The sequence below is a fragment of the Conger conger genome, chromosome 2, assembly GCF_963514075.1.
Source record: "Conger conger chromosome 2, fConCon1.1, whole genome shotgun sequence".
Classification (NCBI taxonomy): Eukaryota; Metazoa; Chordata; class Actinopteri; order Anguilliformes; family Congridae; genus Conger; species Conger conger.
Window position 1 is genome coordinate 67,400,695 of NC_083761.1, and position 21,220 is coordinate 67,421,914.

At 43.4% G+C, this 21,220-nt stretch overlaps 1 protein-coding gene across 1 annotated transcript in view; it reads left to right on the plus strand.

The window, feature by feature from the left end:
• Nucleotides 1–21,220, plus strand: part of cacna1g (calcium channel, voltage-dependent, T type, alpha 1G subunit) — a 196,140-nt gene that overhangs the window by 83,572 nt on the left and 91,348 nt on the right. Inside the window, exons 3-5 of the mRNA XM_061232631.1 lie at nt 1,309–1,420; nt 9,050–9,183; nt 19,189–19,286. Coding sequence (XP_061088615.1) covers nt 1,309–1,420; nt 9,050–9,183; nt 19,189–19,286 — 344 coding nt within the window. The remainder of the gene's footprint in view (nt 1–1,308; nt 1,421–9,049; nt 9,184–19,188; nt 19,287–21,220) is intronic.

Below are 21,220 nucleotides of genomic sequence, written 5' to 3' on the forward strand. Positions count from 1 at the left end.
TTTCTGCATCCTGCAGAGATCAGTCACCGGGGCGATTGTGTACGACTGGCTGGAAGAACTTTCATTACCTAATGCATATTGTCCTGGGAGCTGGGGCTTGAGAGATTCATCTACCGCGGGCCGCAGCAGCTGGAGATCTATGAGATCTGAGAGCAGTTAGCAGCTTGTAATTAGTCTTTCCCCAGACTGGAGGAATGAGGCACATTCTGTATGTTTACATTATTAATGAAGACTACATTACTGCCCAGCTTTCCGCGTGATTAGGGAGGGGTTCGTCTCCAGCCGGATCGGCGGAATTACGTGGGAGATTGTCAGGGCCCTGGCTGGAAAAAGCGAGACGCGCACACACAGCATTCCGGCTGATCCGGGGAAAACAGTCCGGCTGATCCAGGAAAACTCCCACCCGCTGCCTGGACCCCCGCGTCACTTAAGGAGCTCCAAGCAGCCGGACAGGACGGCTGAGGCTCACAGAACAGCGCTTTCCCTGCAGGGAAGCCTTGAACACGCGCAGGAAGGGAGCAGATCTGATGTGTTGAGACCAAGCTTTTGCATGAATGGGTCATTTTATGTTGTTTTCTATTAATTTTGGATATATTTATTAGCATTTTTTCTCATATGACATAAACCTGAACAGTGCCAGCTGGCCATCCTGTTAATGTAGTTGTGTGTCCCTTGGTGGCTGATTGCCTCTGTTCAGTAATGAAATTAGCGGTAATTTAGAAAGATGTGTTTTTGTGCGATATCAGTGTGGTCAAATAGTCCTTTCCCCAAACTTAGCAGTAATTTATTTGATTTGCACGAAAATATCAACAACAGATTTGGCCCCCTGCAAACCCGTGCGCTGTGTCCTGTGATCAATTAAATGCCACTCACTAATGGGATAAAATTGGTGTGGGTCATTTGTTTTCTGAAGGTAAATGGGGAATTATAATAATAAACATAATCAAAAATATTTTTAGTCCAGAATACACTTAGCATAACTGACCTTTGAGTTTACTGGGTTCTGTAGCATCTCTCACTGCTGTATATTTTGTGGCTAAAGCAATGATGGCTAATGGCATTTGCAGAATATTTCTTAATTCAAGCTCTGTCTAACCTTCATAGATAAATCGGTCCATTACTTGTGAGTGCCAATTAAACATTGTCCCCTTTTAAATTGTTTTTAAGAAGATTAGCAAAGCAAATGACGAAACTTGTAATGTTTTAAATTGTGTTCTAAATGAAATAACCTGTTTCTATTGTTTAAGTGCATCAGATGAAATGTTCATTGTATTGGATTGTGCCTTGGTCCTTGACTCTGTGTCTCACGTGGTTCGAGCGAGCCAGCATGCTGGTAATCCTGCTGAACTGTGTGACGCTGGGCATGTTCCAGCCCTGCGAGGACAGCAAGTGCGTCTCCGAGCGCTGCAGGATCCTGCAGGTGAGTCTGGGCGGGCGGGGCCCGGGGGAGGCGCATGCCGTGTGCGCGGCTGACCAGCAGGTGGCACTGCAGCGTGACTCAGCACATTAGTGTGGGGAACGGAAGGGTCTTTGTGGGGACACCGCCTTGTGGGAAGAGAAATTGTCTCTAATGACTAATGGAAAAACTCAAATTATAATAGCATCAGATACTTAATTACCATCAACGCTCAAAGAATAAAGACAAAGAGTAGATATGTGTTTGGATGTTTTGATTCTCGGGAGGGAGGAAGGATTATTTTTTAAGGTGTCTCAGGGCGGATGTTGTTGGAGTGTGTTCCTAATTCATTTTCATCCCATGATATTCACAACCAAGGAAAACATTGCCTCTTCTATTGTTTCATGAGAAGATAAAGTCCAAAGGCTGATATGAAGTTGAAATGATTAAAATAATCTGTCTTCCTTTGCTTTGCTCCTCCAGTCAATATCCAACCCTGAGGTGGATGTCTCTGTCTGTATCATCATTGCTCACTCTTTTTGTAATATTACATTACATTAAAGGAAGCTCTGGTCTAACAGCCATGGCTTAAACCATATTAAGTGGCTACAATCAATAAAGAAGACCTAGATTACACTTACTGTAATGGTGTGTTGGGTGCAGAGTCATGTGACGATAGTGTGACTTCAAGTCAATAACTAAAGTAATTCTGTCGCAGGCAGAAGAAATGATTGATGTGGTAATATGCTAAATTACACCTCCTCTGACAACAAAAAAAGTTTCACAAAAAGCATAAATGCCATGTTGCACAAATAACATTTCAGTAACCTTTTATTCTTTTCTTTTGGAATACACAGTGTCTTGTTTCTTTCTGTACCGTATATTGATCTCAATTAACAGAATCTTTTAACCCATATATACATTACTGTTTGTTGTTCTGACCAAAATCATACAATCACGCTCTAATTTGTAAGACTGAAGTCTTTTTTAAAATAATTGTGCAGCGCTTGTCACATGACTAAGTTTCTTTCATTTATTTCATACACATCAACAAGAATCAAAATAATAGTACAATGTACGAGTTTTGTGGTTACGTAAGTATTGCATCTCCCTCTCAGTCAGATGTTACTGTGTTAGAAATGACTAGTTGTGAACACCACTGGCAGTGAGGAACTGTGATTTAATACTTCCCCCCAAAGAAACTGGCAGCCCGAAGGAGCTGTTATATTGATAAATGAGAATTAATGGTTACATTAGTGTGTTTTTCTTTCTTGATTTTCACTTGTCTTGACGATCAGCATAATAACCCATCACCTGTGCCCAATATCCGCTCTGACTAATGAGGTGATATATTGCTTATGAATTCTTAATCATTAATGCCAAAAGCCTTTAATCGATGTCCTAAATCTACATTTTGCGTCCATGTTCTGTACACATTCCGGAGGGGGGCAGTTACTTCATGCAACTGGGCGGACCAATGACACTGCTGTAACCAGCGCTGGGGAGTGATAGTGTGTGCAGTGTGTCTGCTAGTCACCAAGCTGGAGCGACCCCTGACCCCTTTATGTGTTTGAATTATCCGCAGTGAATGTTTCCAAGCCTGAAGGAGCGTGTTTGTGGTGATCCTCTCCTCCGTCCCTCGCCGTATGGACGTAAGAGGCGCTGTAAAGTGCGAGAGGAACTCCATTACTGGGAAATTCACAACGACACCCAATCCCCTTCCATATTCATCACGGAGGCGTGGGGCTTCTCCCAGGGCCAGCGTGTCTCTGGTTAACCTCTCAGTGAAACTAAAGTAATGCCTTTGGTAGGATAATGAAATCTGAGGCGATGCAATAAAGCCAGCGAGTGCTTTAGGCCAACTGCGTTCCACTGCCCACACAGACTCTCAGGTCTTCCTTTGTTTTCACTCCAGTGATATTTGCTCTTGCGTTCGCTCGCCCTTTAGCAGTGTAAAGACTAAGCCCTTTAGCAGTGTAAAGACTAAGCCAGCATTTCATCCCCTCTAGTGAGGGGTGAGTGGGAGGACTGCAGAAAGATGCTGTGGATGATGTCAGTTTTGGGGCTGTGGAAATTCACTGCCCCGGCTTTCTCCGGTTGGTCAGTGCCGGCCGCAGAGTGCGGACCTTTCCGGAACTGGCCCACTGACCGACTGACCACCCTTTGTGCTTCAGAACCCAGAGAGTGTAGGGGACCTTCGTCACCAGGCCTCAAAGCCGCACTCAGCCAGAATCACCAGTCACGCTGCCAATATGTCTCAGTGAGAGATAGAGCCCCATTCTGCTCTACTGTCTGTGTTATGATGGGTTCCATGTTTGATACTGGGAAATCGCAGATCATCATGAAGATCCCCCTCCCATACACACAGACACACACACACACACACACTCCTCACATGTTCACCCTGAGACTCATCTTATGTCTTATTTCTCAAGGCAGAGGAGGATGGTGATGCAGCGCCGTATGTCTGATTTAGCCGATAACTGCCTCATTTTCACAGGAAATTCTCGTATCTTTGTGCAAATTTGGCCATCCTAGAGAATGAAGAAAGTGTCTGACCCTCTGATAATTGCATTTCAGACTTTTATCTGTAGGAATTTGCATACATAGTGCCTTCAGTCCATTATGTATAGGTGCCGTGAGTGTGAGATCTGTTTTTATTAAGCCACTAATTTCAGTGGAGGGAAACGGAAATATCCAACTGCCGGGTCCTTGTGCTGGCTTGTTTATGCCTTTTGTTTTAAAAAAAAGAAGACATAAACCTCCAGAGACCTGACAGGTTTTTTACATAACACAAATGTTTTGGGTGACAAAAACACATTTCAGTGAAAACATTTCAGAAAATATTCATTCATTCATTCATTCATTATCCTAACCTGCTTATCCTGAACAGGGTCGCAGGTGGGCTGGAGCCTATCCCAGCATACATTGGGCGAAAGGCAGGAATACACCCTGGACAGGTCGCCAGTCCATCGCAGGGCACACACACCATTCACTCACACACTCATACCTATGGGCAATTTAGACTCTCCAATCAGCCTAACCTGCATGTCTTTGGACTGGGAGGAAACCGGAGTACCCGGAGGAAACCCACGCAAACATGGGGAGAACATGCAAACTCCGCACAGAGAGGCCCCGGCCGACCAGGATTCAAACCCAGGACCTCCTTGCTGTGAGGCGGCTGTGCTACCCACTGCACCATCCGTGCCGCCTCAGAAAAAATTATTTATATTATTTCATGAAATGTCCTTTATAGCATAGGTTTCATAATAGACTGTATTGTTCTTCAGATTAAAGGCCCACATACATATTTTTTTTGAGTTTTTAAGCTTATCCTGGAGCTTTTGATTTGTGTTCCATACTGATTCCACGATTGCAATTCTAGTAGAAGTATGCATATTTTAGGGTCTAACTGCTATCTTTCCGAGCTGTTTGTAAAAGGATTTGCCACATAACATGACGTATGTTTTTGTATGATTATCGGATGATGTTGCTGTTAACACAGAGAGCTGACCACAGGAGGCAGAGAGTAGGGGGATCAGGCTCTGGGAACAGGCTTAGGCTGCGACTTTTCCAAAAACCTACGTCACCGATCTTTGCAAACTTTTTGTGAGCATGTTAGATACTAAAAGCAGGAAGAGAACACTGATGTGTCCGGAGACCCAGGTCTTAGGAGTATATGCTCATGAACACACCTCTTTATTCACCGGTTAAACCTCAACTCTCCGTTGTTTTGAGTGTTGAAGCCTTCTCAGTGCAGCCACAGATAATTTGTAGGTCTGGTCTTTCATGAACAACCTGTCACGTACAATCCACACAATATGTAATACTCTTTTTCTCTCTGCGTAAAGCCATTTATGCGTCAAACATTTGCAGGCGCCCCATCAAACTTTATTAAGGAGTGAAGGCTAAACACACTGGAGATGGAAAGGAAGAGGAAGCAGCCATAGGAGTGTGTGCAAATGGGCTCTCTCCTCTCCGATCCTTCACATGCTGTCTTGATTGCATTATAAGGAGAATTTCCAGTTCCATCTTCCTTGGTGATCCAATTTGTGTGTGTGTGTACTGTATGTGTGTGTGTGTGTGTGTGTGTGTGTGTCCACGTGTACGTTAACATATGTGTGAGTTAGCATGTGTGAGTGCATACAGGATAGGTATGTACAGTATTTGTGTGCTCTTACAGTAGTATTTGTGTGGGCATATTTGTGTGTTTGATTGTGGGTGTGCATGTGCTTGTTCGTTTGTGTGTGTGTGTGTGTGTCTACATATGCATGTGCATTCGAGTTGTTTACTGCTGATATGCCCTTCAGCTGATCTAGCATCTGCACTTTTTTCAGAGAAGACCACAGTGTACCACTCTTTTGCTTGCTTCCTGTCCTCTGAGATGAGTTTGTTATTGTGAGGGTCTGTCTTGCATGCTCTGCCTTGATGATTTAAATGTGCTCATTTTGCTTCCTCTGCCTGTATACAGTGCAGAAGGAGCAGAAGCAACCAGAGGTATAACACATAAATCAGTAACTTCTCCTGCTCACCACCTTTCACTCTCCAAATCATCCCTCCCTGTTATGCACTCCCAGTGTATTTGACCCACTGCAGCTCTTATTAACAGGAAATCTTCCACAGAAGGCGGAACGGTGGAGAAACGGAATAATGTCTCTCCACCAGCTTTATAGAGTGTATGTGTGTGTGTGTGTGCGTGTGCGTGTGCATGTATTCATACGTGTGTCTGTGTGTACATGTATGCATGTGTGTGTGCATGTATGCGTGTGTGTGTATGTGTGCGTGTGGATGTATGCGTGCGCGCGCTTGTGTGTTTGCGTGTGTGCGCATGTATGCATCCGCGTTCATGTTTGCGTGAGAGAAGACAGAGTGTCATCAGGGTGACAGTGAGACACTGCAGGTTAGTGGTGTCTGGGTTCTGTCCTGCAGACGTGTTGAAGAGATCCAGTGCTCTGTCAGCTCATGCTGAGGTCCGGTGGGCTCAGAGAGAGAGAGAAACATATTAGAGTATTATTATTATTATTATTATTATTATTATTAATGTTGCTGTTATTATTATTCCTGTCATTTAGATAGTGCCCATGTCTTGCAATTGAAGTGTCCGATTGGCAGTCCACTAAATGGTCATGCTACTGATTGCTTAAAACATATATCCCCATGTTCATTATTTGTACCAGTGACCAATTCCAAATCCTCTAGCTGTGGACAGTGTGCATCTTTCAAGATTATACAGCTAATTAAAAATGTAAACTGACTAAAGTAGATTCCATGCTGCAGTAATTATTGCCTGTTTATTTGTCCAATTCATGGGGTTACAAAAATCAACCAAGCTGCTAGACAATGAATGATTTCATGTCATGTTCACCATTGCAACCAATGTATTTTACTAAAAATCTATTTGTATAATAATCTTACAATGACATTTAAATGGCAAGAGTGGAAGAGCACAGGGAAATGAATTGTTGAAAGCGGACTAACTTGATTTCTTCCTCATATAATCCTGCCGTTCTTTCTTCATGATTGTCATCGGTGGAAGCCTTAAGAGCTCCATTGCCCTGCTCTTCATTTCAAGATGGCTGCTTTCTGAAGGCATGGGCAGCTGTAGTACAGTGCGGTTCTGTAGCAGTAAACTGAATGGCAGGCGCAATCCAGGGGCACATTTGTCAGTGACAGATTCGGCCGCTATAGCATAAACACTATGCAGTCATTTGGGGCTACAGCCATTCCGGGGGACACTATTCAATTGTGTGATTTATGTTCCAGCCACAGCAACATTCTTGTTTAGGGCCCCTTAGGCCTGGGGCTGGCTCTGGTCATTGGCACTGGTTATTTACCTTGCTTTCTGTGGAATAACAGAAAGGCATAAACTAACGTGACCAACATCAAAGGGGAGGTGCACTGAGGCTGCACATATATGCCCTGCCACGATGTATCAGCATCAACAAATAAATCAGCAGGAGGCCCATTTGAAAATGTTATGCATTTGTGTCACATACGTATATAAAGTCTGCCATTTTGCATGTGGCCTCCCCCTCAGGATTCCCCCCGAGAGGGACCTGCCATGCTTATTTAAAAGGTCTTTTAAATGCAGAGACATCTGGCTAGGATGCCCAGGCATGTTACCAGGCAGTGACAGCTCCCCCTGAGAGACAGTGGGGCGGCGGGGAGGGGGGTCTTCAGGTCCCTGACCGCCTAGTGTCTCCAGCACATGTATGTTACAACTGCAGTTCACCAGCCTGTGCCCATACTGCTATAGCACACCAGCGTCCTGATGGAAAATGTGTTTTACTAGTGCAACAAACTGATAAGCAATAAGGGCCGAGTGACTGGTTTTGTGAAGCGTCTCTCATTGTTGGGTAAGCCGTGGAGGATGAGCCCGGCGCATCCAATGCAAAACCCTCTGAAACATCTGTGTTCTTTGCTCTGAAAATGTCAAAATATTGAGGATATACGCTTTTACTGTTACCAATTTCAATGTAAATCTGTCCGTTTGTTTGTTGCTTCTTTTAAACCTCATCTATTTTTACTCCCATTTTCTCAGCCCTGGAAATAAGGGGTTTGTTAGCTCAGAACACAATTATTTTTGACTTCTAAAAGCAGTGGCAGGAAGTTAGCTTATGTGATAAATAAAGTCATTGAAATTCTCTTTTAACGATAGCAACAGAAGCGCCCCTTTTATCTCCACACTGCGGTGAATAGCGCTGTCAACTCCCAAAAAAAGGTCCTGGATTTGAATCCCGGCCGGGGCCTTTTTTGTTTCGGGTTCGCTTGTTCTCCCTGTGTGCGTGAGTTTCCTCCAGGTTCTCTGGTTTCCTCTCACAGTCCAAAGACATGCCGTTTAGGCTAATCGGAGAGTCAATAACTTCATGTTAGTCAATGTTGGTCAATGGTTTGTGTACCCTACGATGGATTGGGTGAGCTGTCCAGAGTATATTCCTGCCTCTCGCCCCAATGTATGCTGGGATAGGCTCCAGTGCTCCCATGGCCTTGACCAGCAATAAGATATTGGATGGATGGATGGATAGTGTCATTATTGGGTATTTTATATTGTGTTGGATTATGTAAAAACAAATGTTTGAGCAAAGAAACCAAGCCATATCAATTTCATTATCTTAAGTACATTTAACAAATTTAATGTGAATAGCTGATATTCTATCAAGCACATATAAGGATTATTAGTGACCATTTCTACAGCTCTCCCTCTTTGATAGGCTTTGCATTAAGTATGTGCTTGTTGAGTTGTGCAACTTCATTTTCTAAATGTCAAATACCATGTACATCTGGCATTATATAAATAAATAAGGCAAATGACTGCCAAATGAGATTTCAGGCAAAGCACATGCTGGGGCCTCATTTGGGTCACTATGTAATCTCTTTTTAAGGGTTTCTGCGAAAGTCATGAGTCTGCTTTTTGCACCTTTTCAGGAATGACATTAGTTGACTAATCAGTCAGGGCTTAAAACTTCAACCAGCATCTTATTCCACTTTGCCCTCGGACACAGAAGTTTGAAAACAGGACATACGTAGAAATGAGAGGGTTTTGTGTATCTGGTGATTCGGATACCAATGGTCATCCCTAACAAGCAAATCAACATTTGTTGCAAAGAGTATGTGCTTTGATGTAACAAAAAATGTCTCTGTACCTTCTGGTAGGACTTTGATGACTTCATCTTCGCCTTCTTTGCTGTGGAGATGGTTATAAAGATGGTGGCTCTGGGGATCTTCGGGAAGAAATGCTACCTTGGAGACACGTGGAACCGGCTGGACTTCTTCATCGTGCTGGCTGGGTGAGTGGCCTACAGACAGACTACCATGTCACAGTGTCAGTACTGGTCCACCTCCCATGTCAGCATGTCGGGACTGATCTGCGTCTGTGTGACCGTGTCAGTACTGACCTGCAAAAGCCCTATTCCTGCTGTGGTTCATGCTCTACAAGGACCCCCAATGTGACATCAGCACAGCACCACATACCACAGACAATATCATAAGGTACATGACTGCATAGTAAATCAACAGAGCACCATGCACCACACTAGATCCGACAGCACCAGTACCCACCATATGAGGCCTTGGACCAGGGCTAATGGTACAGCTCCATTGGCACTTTAAGCTCAAGGGGCAACTGACTTTATTGAAGCTAACATGACGTGTCTCCCTTACCGTGGGCACAAACACCAAGGAACAGGCTAACACAGTGTGTGTGACAAGACAGCACAACACTGCACAGTACAGCAGAGGGCAGGACAGGACAAATCACAAAATCCTGACCAAACCATGCAACCATAACATTGAACGTACTCAGCCGAGAAACTTCATGGTAAGTGTCGGTTATCTTTGTCAACTTCATTTCATTCAAATAAGAAACTCAATAGCCGGATATTTTTATCTTTGTGTTTTTTAATATTTCCATACACAGCCTTCCTTCCTTAGGTATTTTTTCCACAATTCTCCCACTGAACTACTGGGCTTCAGTTCTCCAAAGTGAACAGTGTGTCTAAAATGCTGCAAACCACAGTCTCATGGGGCAGTGATCTCATTCAAAACAAAGCAACGGCCAGTGACTCTTATTGACTCTCCAATATGTAAAAAATCAATGAGCCAACATTGTATCTCATTCACCTAGGCATTATAGATTGTAATTAAATGACCAACAACAAACATCAGTCTCATTTCACAAGGTTAGATTAATTTTTCATTAGTGCATGCTGTTAAACTGTATCCTCGGGGGTTTATGAAGACTCCTTGTGACCACTCAACTGTTTATTACAGTTAAAATGCAACACAGTAGAATAGTGCAAGAGGCCTGTTTAGTAAGCCATTCAGGGAAATGCACTCTTCACTCCCTCTGGAGCGTAGTACTTACGGTGAACTTGAAGAAGGCGTTAGTCATCTAGAACTGCTGGCAATCTCCCTCAGTTCTATTAACCAGAGAAGGGATTAATATCCCCGAGGACACCTTACCCTGTACCTGCTTTACTTCATTCTGCTGCATTCCCTTTCAAGGCTGGGGTAACACAGTGCTTTGAATCATTCAAATTTCACGCCTGTTTAGTTTCCTTCCATATTCAATTTCCTCTTACGAGTGTGTTACTTGTACGTGTGTGCGCGTTTGTGCGTGTGTGCTTGCATGCATGTGATTGTGTGCTTGTGTACAAGTGCTGCCTACTATTATGTTACATAATTCTTTTCATCATCAGAAATCAATTTTTGCATTCAGATTGGAGAGTCAAATTTGGTGTGTAAATACATTGCTGGTTTTAAAGAGTTTTCAAATTCCCAAAATGCACTAGTTGAATTTATACCACAAGTACAAAATCCCAAAAATGTTTGATGAGCAAATAATATAAGAATTCATTGAACCTCCATTGGATGGCATTAGAATTGGCAACCAAATATAAGGTTGTCTTTTATTCACCCTTTGAACTTGAAAGGCCGGAGACTCGATTAAAGCTAATGGGTCATGCGTCCTTCAAGAGTGCCCATCTGTAACATCATCGTCTCACCTGTCAGGCATGGAGACGCATGTCTCATCCTTACCCCCTACCCAGACATCCCATCACTGGCGGTGCTCACAGGGCCTGTATCAGGCCTGAGGGTGACCTGCTGGGTCCAGGCAACGGCACATCGCACAAGGACCCTCTTCAGTTAATTGAGGCTCATCATCTGTGTCGTTTGGCCCTGACCCAAGGACATTTTTCACGTTGTTTACTACAAAGCGCGATGGCCAAACGGTCACCAGGTGTGGTGTATGCACAGCTCCGTGCCCCCTGTGGGCTGCTAGACGCAAGAACATAGGAGCAAAGGAAGGAACAAAGGAGCAGAAGGAACGTCGGGAACGCTGGGTGCGGCTGTATTTGTCCGTTAACTTGTTTTTCATATCGTGGCTGAGAAACTAAAGAGCGCGCTGAACGAGAGACACCTAGTTTCAGGGAAGATATGACAAATATGCACGATGAGTTAAAATAAAGACAGCTGGAAGTTCTGTGTGGCGTGTGGTGAGAGCTGCGAAGAATGTCAGCGCTGCTCCTGCACGAAAGCCCACAGCTATTCAGGGACAATGGTAACCTAGGTAACAAGGAGACTGGTATGAATTTGTTGCCAACCAAAGAGCCGGGGAGGATGGTTTTGATGAACAGTTTGTTTTCTCTGAAAGAAAATAATTACTACAAAGTGGGGCTTTTTTATGAATGCTTGTGTTTTCTCTGAAACCTTAGTAGAATTTTCTTGGTGATTGCAAGAGACAGTAAATAGCCTTGTTTCAATCAATGTGAAGATATTGCTGCTGCTTGCCATGCCAGAAGGTTCTGTTAAAGGGAAACCCCAGGTTCAGTCCAGGTGTTCCTTTCCTCTGCAGTGGAGAGCCTCTCCCTTTCTCCAAGAAGAAAGAACACATTCCCAGGGGTATGTTCTGTATCTATCGCTCGAGCTGAAAAGGTGGTCCAGGCAATTCACAGAACAATGGTTTCTTGTGGATGGAGTTAAGACTCCAACCCTGCTGCTGTTGTGTCCCTCTGAGTAACTACAGGCTCCAGGGACCCTGCTCTCTGGCACTTTGTACCAGAGTATTTACTTAACCGTTCTTATATTGCCACGTCCAGTGTAGAGTGTAGACTTTGTGACTAGGGTTAGCGGACAGGGTGGTATGAGGAGAACATGACCATTTTGTTGTCACAGAGAATCATAATCTCAGTCTAACTGACATAAGGAAAACACACTACAGAAAACCTGGAAGTTACTCAGAGTTCAAATAGTTAAATCACACCTAGTGAACAAGTAATAATGTGTATATTTATTTTATTTGTTTAGAACTTGTCACGCAATTCCGACACTTAATTGTATTGTTTTGGATGCTGTAGTATCAGACGTTTCAATGTTCTAATGGAACTTGCATTAGCAGGTTGGATTTCAGCCTTGTCTTGTATAGACTTCAAGAATATTTAATTTGCCTTTATTAAGAGAATTAAACTACAAAATGTTTCTAAGTTTAAAAGAGACATGTTTTAAACTTAGCTGTCTCAAACCTTCTCAGAACTGTCTCAAAACCTTCCAATGGTTCTCTGGATGGAAAAAGAATACAGCGGAAAACCCAAGATTTGACTTTGGGAATGTCTGGAAACGCATTATGAAACAGTGCCCATACTTTGTTATTCTTAGATTTAGCATCATTAAAATAATTCTATCCTACTTTAGTCATTTTACTGTCAACATGTCCCTGAATTGATCTCAGCTGCCATTCCCTCTTTGCCACACGAATGCAGAATAGCACTTGCTGCCATTCTCTCTCTCTGTCCCTCTCTCTCTCTCTCTCTCTCTCTCTCTCTCTCTCTCTCTCTCCCTCTCTCTCTCACTATCAGACACACACACACACACACATGCACACACTCACACACACTCACACACACACACACACACACACGCACACACACGCACCCTGACTTATGATTGTTGTTGCCTGTATCATGAGTGCTCTCTCTGCGAGTTGTACGAGCATCTGATTCAGATTAACAGCTGTACCTCAGAGGAAAGTGGAGAAGGTAATGGGTTTGACAGGCTGTCTGAGTCTCTGAGCCCTGCCCTGATCTGAGCTTTCTCCTCTGGCTCACACGCAGCTCAAACCCACCACTAAATTAAATTCTGGGTATGGAATTCATTTGTCAAAATAAAACAGGGAATGGGGAGCTTGACTACTACTAGAATACTACTATTTGTGCTCTAAGAAAGAGAGACATGCTGTTTACTCATGGGTCTAGGCCATTTGTGTTTTATATTTCAGTGGTCATACCAAACACTTTCACCCCATTGGCAGGTCATTCATTAGCATTAGCTTGCTTTGTGGTCTCACAACTGTGTTTTGGTTATAGCTCTGTGAGGGTCAGCATCCGGGTACTTTTAGTCACGACCATCTACAGCACAGGTGTCAAACTCCAGTCCTGTCTGCTGGTTTTTGGGATGTTCTCGGCACCTGTGGTTCATTCAAGTCATTGATTGGCTAAAGAATCCACACAAGGCCTTAATCGACAGCTGATTGTAAGGAAACCCCAAAACCCTGCAGACACTGCAGCCCCCTGGGAATTCAGTTTGACACCCCTGATCTACAGGTTTAATGTCAGTTGTTGGGGAAGTCACGCCCACCGTATGTGACAGGGCAATGGGTGGGGTCAACATTTAAAGGCTTATGATCATGCCTCAGTAGTCCTCATTGGGCCTCCGGCCAGGAGTCGCTCTGCCTGTTTCAGGGATTCCAGGTCTCACCTTGATGTGGGACTTCCACCATCTATGAAGTTAGCAGTAGTGGGCTCCACTGATTGCATTAGTGGTTTGGTGATGAATAATTTCTCACTTGATTGTGTTTTGATTGTTTCAGTGGAAACTGTGCATCGACTGACTGTGAGTACTCCCAATAAGTCTGTTCTCCCATAAACAGGGCTCCTAGTTTGGCTCCTACATACCTCCAATTGTAAAAGCAAGTAATTACAATCCAATGCATTATAATAGCCTGTTTTTGGGACACTTAAGAGGTAATTGATCTTGGCAATCAATAATCATGTGGAACTGGGAAATGGAGAGAGGATAAATAATTATGGAAATAAACAAATACCTACTTTTCAGTCGATTATCTATTGATGGCAGTTGGGACTGTTGCTGAAGGAATCCATGTGTGAACAGCTCAGGCTGAAGACAAGGCCAGTGCCCACCCAAAAGAATGCTGTTCAGAGAGGCCCACCCTAACTAATGCTGTTCAGAGAAGGCCCATCCACTTAGATGTTTGACGCATTGTATGTTCAGAGATACTCTTCTGCATACCACTGCATGTGTGTGAGTATTAGTAATGTGTGGTTATTTGCATTACTGTCACCTTCCTGTCAGCTCTGACCAGTCTGGCCCTTCTCCTCTGACCTGTCTCATTAACCAAGCGTTTTTACCCGCAGAACTGCCACTCTCTGAATGTTTTTTGTTATTCGCTCCATTCTGAATAAACTCTAGAGACTGTTCCGCGTGAAAATCCTAGGAGATTAGCAGTTTTGCCTTGTTAATGAGAATGGCCAGACTCAGTGGAGAATGGCCAGACTGGGCAAAGATGACAGGAAGGTGACAGTAATGCAAATAACCACACATTACAACAGTGGTATGCAGAAGAGCATTTCTGAACACTCAGTGCATCATAACTTAAGTGGATAGGCTACAGTAGAAGAAGTCTAAAAAGAAGCTAATAAATACCTAATAAAGTGTTCATTAAGTGTACATATAATATAATTATAATAACATAATAAAAATACAAATTTTTACACAATTTAAGATTTGTAACCAAACAATGGGCCTCATGTATCAATATTTTGTGTAATTGGAAACCAACTAACAAATTCCACTGGATTTATAAAAAATGCATACACACAGCTTTTTTTGTATCCGTGTTTGATTACAGTTTTTTTACAATCACTTTGACACTAATTTCAGAACCTTGAGGTAATTTGTCATTATCTTAACTGTAGACACAAAGCTGAAAATGGATAATCAATCCGATAATCATGAAAAGACAATATTTTCAAATTTAATGTATTTCATTTTCAAGTGCTAATACTTTGACAGTTATTTGAGTCATTGTGCACAAGTGATTTGGTTCAGTGATCAAATAATTTTTGGTTTATGTATTTTGTATCCAAGCAATTGAAAAAAGTGTTTAGAATTTTGAGTTTTGTGTCTACAGTTTCGAAAAATTACCTCAAGGTTCTGAAATTAGTGTCAAAGAGATTGTAAAAAACTGTAAATCGACTGGTTGTGACCGTACCTTTTGCCGTTGCATAGTGTTGTTTTTGAATTTCATTGACAGTTCTATACACCAGGGTCTGTGAGAAGGCCCTCCAAAATATATTCTTGTAAAATAGTATATTATTTTATGTTTACCCCCATACCCCCACCACTAGCTCAGATCCATGGTAAAGCTATCAGTTCCTCTGAAGCTTGCTTCATTAACCAGCCAGGTGGCGGGGGTGTGATTGAACCGCTTCCAGGTATGGTCTTTGAAGACCAGGAAGAGACAGGAATAGATGAGAGCAGAGTTCAGAGAAACACAGCATTCAATTAACCAGTGGTGTCAGGCTACTGACACCGTGGAGTGCCGAATAACAAACACGCACAGGAACGCAAAGCAAAAACAGAACAGTACAAATAATAAGCACAAGTCTGCAGAATGACATGTTCCTCTGCATTTCAAGGTGTCCTATTAGTGAGGCAGGATGTTTTTTAAGTCATTAATTTATCGCTCAGTCATTTATTCTTAACCTTTAATGGTGGATAGAGGATAGAGGAGGATTTTAAAGAGAGCATCTAGAAACAGAAGCTGGCTGCTCCTGCAGCTTGGGCCACGGGGACTCCACTGAAGAGGGCTGGGTGGGTGGGTAACTGAGGTCAGCCGTCTTTCTGTGCTCCCTCTGCCTTCTTCATACTTTTCCTATTATAGTTTCATCATGCTGTCGATGTTTATGCGGTGTGCCCTGACTGTTGACTGTGTGGCTGTTGTTGTCAGGAAGTGGTTTAATTCTGGGAAACTTTGCCATTCTTCACACTTAAGTGTTCTGCCATACTCAACCAAATAAGCATAGGCAATGACAGAACCAAAATGGCAGATGTGGGTGTTCGTGTGAATGCGCGTGTGTGCGTGTGTGTGCGTGTGTGTGCGTGTGTGTGCGTGTGTGTGCGTGTGTGTACGTGCGTGTGTCTGTGGGTATACATGTATGTGCGTGTGTGTTTGTATGTACTGTATATGTGTGTGCGTGTTTGTGTGTGTACTGTAATGTGTGTGTTTGTGTGAGGATATTTGCATGTGTGATTGGGTGTTTTTGTGCGTTTATGTGATTGTGTGTGTACTGCATACGTGTGTGTGTTTGTGTGTGTACTGTATATGTGTGTGTGCGTGTCTGTGTGTTTGTGTGTGGATATGTGTGTGTGTGATTGGGTGTTTTTGTGCGTGTGTGTTTGTGTGTATATGTGTGTGTGTGTGTGTGTTTGTGTGTGTGTATATCTGTGCGTTTAGCAGAGCTATGTGTGTTCTGTGTTTATCTGGCTGAACTGACGTTTGTGTGGAGTCTACTCACGCAACTCTGCTCAAGGTTGGGCCATTCCTGCCTTTCCCCCACCCCTTTCTCTCTTTCTCTCTGTCTCCGTCTCTTGCTCTTTCTCCTCCACCCCCTCCTTCCCTGTCAGGAACCCCAGCTTCTTCCGTGACAGGAACCCAGAGAAGAAAGGCAACCCGTCCTTCCCCTCACATTTTTATTCCTTTTTATTTTTTTCTTTATCCTCCTCTTTTTCTTTGCTGAACTTTGCTGCCTTTCACTACTGTTTTTTTTTTTTTTTTTTTCAATCCAGCCACTAGCCACATCTGGCTCCCATCATACCCAATCAGTCCTGACAAAGCCCTCTCAACAGATTTCAGAAGCAGAGAAGTCCAAGCAGGGCCGGATCGCATTTTCAACACTGCGCTCGCCAAGGTGCCTCGCGCTGTTAACCGTTTCCATGGCGTTTCAGGGCAGGCTTTTGGGCAGGCTACTCCTTTAGGCCCCGTGCCTGTAGGGCTCCACCCTGCTGTGCCTCCTCATGTTAATCGCTTCTCATCACTTCTCTTATTCTCCCATATGTTCTCATGTTGATGTTTCACTCCCGTGACCCTGGGCCAGTCCAGACAAGATAAAGACAACACAGCGGGGTCCTCTGATAATAAACGCTGCCAAGCTTCCTGCTTATTTTGTTAATTTATGGACCCCTTCTTGTTATCCCAGTAAACTGAATGTTTCCTGCATAATTCACAGGCCTCCTGTTGAACAACAGCCTCCCTCATTGGTCATATCATGACCCTGCAAGGGAAACCCCTAATCACAGTCGTGCTTAAGAGAAACAAACACACCTCCCCACCTAAGCTGCATTAATATGCTGGGATGTATATTGAGTGCATAGTCTGTGTGTGTGTCTGTGTGTGTGTGTGTGTGTGTACAATATACCATGCCTTCACTTTACTGTTCCCATTCTCCAGCTTGCATATAAATTGTTCTTGCCGATTATAATTTTGAAATTGCACTGAAAGAGGTGAGGCAGGAGTCACTGAAGACCAGAACAGGTCTATTTGTGTGTATGGAAAGGAAACTAGACTATGGGTTGAGTGTTTTCTGCTGTTTTAATAACTTCCATTCATGTTCATAAAGATATCCCACAATTTGTGGGCCTTGCTAGCCAAAGTACAGTTATTTTCATTATTTACCTTGAAAACATGTATAAAGCTCAAACAACTGCAGCTCTTGCTTGGTCTTGTTAAGATAAGTGCTCTATTTCTGTTCGTGACTAAGAGATCTTTAATCTTTGGCCTTCACCAATGAAGTTTGGTTACGTAGTTCCCTTCCTGCATGCACAGGCAGACACACACGCCTGCCTGCACGCACACTCTTTCTCTCTCTCACACACACACACGCAAAGTGTATAAAAGAGCAGGGTCAAGTGGAGAGTAAAAAGAGGGAATTCCTTCCTCTGCTCATATGTGGAACATCTGTTGCAAAAGAGGTAAATGAGGAGAGAAGGGAACAGCGACAGCAGAACAAGAGAGAGAGAGGGAGAGAGAGAGCAAGGCCTGTGTGTGCGAATGCGTTGGTGTGTTGTGAAATGTTTTCACAAGAGGGAGAGAGAGACAGTGAGATCAGAAAAGAAAAGGAGAGGAAATTACAATACTGGGTAAAAATCCATGATGTTATCCATAAATCCAAACAGACTGTGTAGCTTTTGTACCAAGACAGTTGGATATTGCGAAGGTCCACCTGTACATTAGGAACAGGTTGACAGTGTAATCAGCTTACTGTCCCTGCTTGAGAACAGATGGGACTCTTTCTTGTCTTTTCATGGATTAGGAATTCCTCCAGAAAATACCCTCTCTACTATGATCTTCTATGGCTCTTTCTGTGCTCTGGAGTGCTCTCCACAAATTTGCAGCTGTTTTCCTTATTGGTCAAAAGGTGTTTTTTTTTAGTAGGCTGTGATCATAATACATAAAGAAATTATAGAGAATGAGAAGATGAAACAAACTATGCTACTAGCATGAAGACTAATGAAATAGGAAAGGATGTAAATGTTAAAAAGCAAAACTAAAATACCATGTTTACTTAGTTTCTCTATTTCAGGTGAACTGTAATACATTCCGTTAATTACTTCCACGCCCTTATGGAGAACTGATCCCAGCCTCCCATGATCCTCCTTGATGTATCTGATACAGACGGAGCTGTGGCTCAAATGCCGTTAGCAGTAATGTCTACAAGCAGACAGAAGGGCCTGCCCAGTCACCAGCATTTACAATGTCAGCCTCATGACTTTCTCATGACTCTTATATGAATGCATATGCACGCTGTCATATGAAAGGAAGATGGAAACTCAGATCTAGGAGGCCAGCAGAGTAGGCGTTAGCATCAAAGAGCAAACATGACTCAAGTGTCCTTAGGATTCTGGAGTGTTCCACTTCAGCCTGGTCTGTTTTTTCCATGACCCTCGCTCCTGACTTATAGCTTACAGGAATTTTAACACACAATGTTTGTAGAAGGCTCTTGAAACTGTTGGAATTTGAGGGAAAGAATGAGCCTGCACCGTTACCTGGAATCGGAGATACGGTCATCCAGTTCTTCCACATGGCCTTGTGTCAACTCTGTTACATTCTTGTGTAATATAAAGAGCATGATAAGGCATAATGTGAAAACGTCTCGCAGTGTTGGCTGTGTCTGTGGAGTTTCTCGTCCTGACTCTGTGTCTCCGTTTCTCCCTTGCAGGATGCTGGAGTACTCGCTGAACCTGCAGAATGTCAGCTTCTCGGCCGTCCGCACGGTCAGGGTCCTGCGTCCTCTCCGAGCCATCAACCGCGTTCCCAGTGAGTATCACGACCAGCAGCCCTTTTCACCATCAGTGCCATCAGTGATGGCGTCACAGTCATCATCGCTGTCTGTGTTGTCATCATTATCGTCATCGTTATCATGGGCGTAATCATTACTGTATCTTTCAGTTCCTGGCCTAACATTAAATCACAGCCATTTGGCAGATGCTCTTATCCAGAGCGATGTACCACAAAGTGTATAATCGTAACCACAAGTGAGCTGAAAGATCCTGGAGGAAAGTGCAGATCTAAGTGCTAGGAATGACCGCAAAGATAAGAAGGTGGACCTTGTAGATGAATCTGATGAGACAATGGGTCTGCCATCACCTTAACTGTGGTCCTCTCCATCTTCACTAGCTGTCATCATCATCTCATTTTAAAATACAGCCACCATTATTATCCCCACCATATCTTTATCATCATTATAGTCCTCAAACTGTACAAATTTTACATTTATTGCAGGCATTATTGTCCAGAGTGAAATGAGCATAGGGGCAGAGCTCATGCCAAGACATCATTGTGAATAGAGAGAGTAATATTTCATACATAATCTTACAGTATAATGTTATATGCAAGTGGGAGATTTGAAGATAAAGAATATATGTAGTGCTTTAAATTGGGATTTGCAGGTATAGTGTTTGAGGTAGCATTGGTGGGGCTCAAAAACCCATATGAGATTCTTAGTCCTATCATTAGTCATTATCATTTGAGTCATCATTCACACTGTCTTTATTATTATCATTTTAATATATTCAGTATTTACCAGACAGCACATAACTGGGGAAAGCTATAATCATAGTAGCGTTATAGCTGGACTGAAATACAGTATATGAATGACAAAAAATACAATCTAGTGCTGAATCAGCATTTCTCTGTTCCTTGTCCCACAGGGGGCAGTCTGGTTTGTTACTGACACGGAAGCTTATTAATTCTGCACCTGAGACCCATTCATGCTGCCTTCTAATAGCTCTGTAACATAAATGTTCCAGAATACAATATATAGTCCTTGCCTTGATATTTCTCTTGCCATTTTGTTGAAAAATGCCATCCATTATATCCATCTTACCCATTTATCTCCAGAGCTGTAGATTTATAGATTTTTTCCCTTTCCCTATCTTTCACAGCAACTGTCCTCAAACACACAATGTGCAGGCAATAACATAAAATAACAATGGGAGTTACACAAGCATTTCAGCAAAGGGGGGAGTGTGGTGTTTCATAACCTGCCTCTTAATCCCTCGAATGGCTTAATGGGCTGTAAAGTTAGCCCTATAATATGCCCATTTGCGCTTGCCTCATTTTCTTCTTGGAGTCTTTTTAGCCTAGTACTGCCTTCCACACTTCATCATGCTAGCTCTGTGTAGAGGCTATAGTAATGTAGTCAGCTGACCCACAGAATTCTGTATTGTTGCAGGAAAATGGTGGTGATGATTAGTGTTTCCATTCATTTAACACTGTGAACACAACTAAAACCCTGAATACCACAATAGCGTAGCTGCTGTCGGTTATTCGCAGGGCTTTGCTGCTGGGCCAGTGGCCGCCTTTCATCTGCGCCAGTGACAATGCTGTTATTGTCATCAAACGCCGAGGCCCTCAAGTGCTGTGTTTGGAGTCACATTTTTTGATTTCCCTATGTGCACTTTCTCTCCGGGTGCCTCTTCATCAGCCATTCATCAATGCAGATTGCGTTTGCGATAAACGACGCTCGTGTCTCCACCCGCTGCCCTGCGGCGCGCGGTTGTGGGCCGAGAAGTGGCCCGGTAATCACTCTCCGAGTGGACTCAGGGGCGGGGCCATCCGGGCGAGCATCCCTCGCGTCTACGCAAGCACGATCTGTAATTAACATTCGTGTCAATTCAACACATGGGGCTTGGGGACAGGGGATAGACAGACTCTTTTCTCATTTAGGAGCCACTCAGTCTAATTAGAGC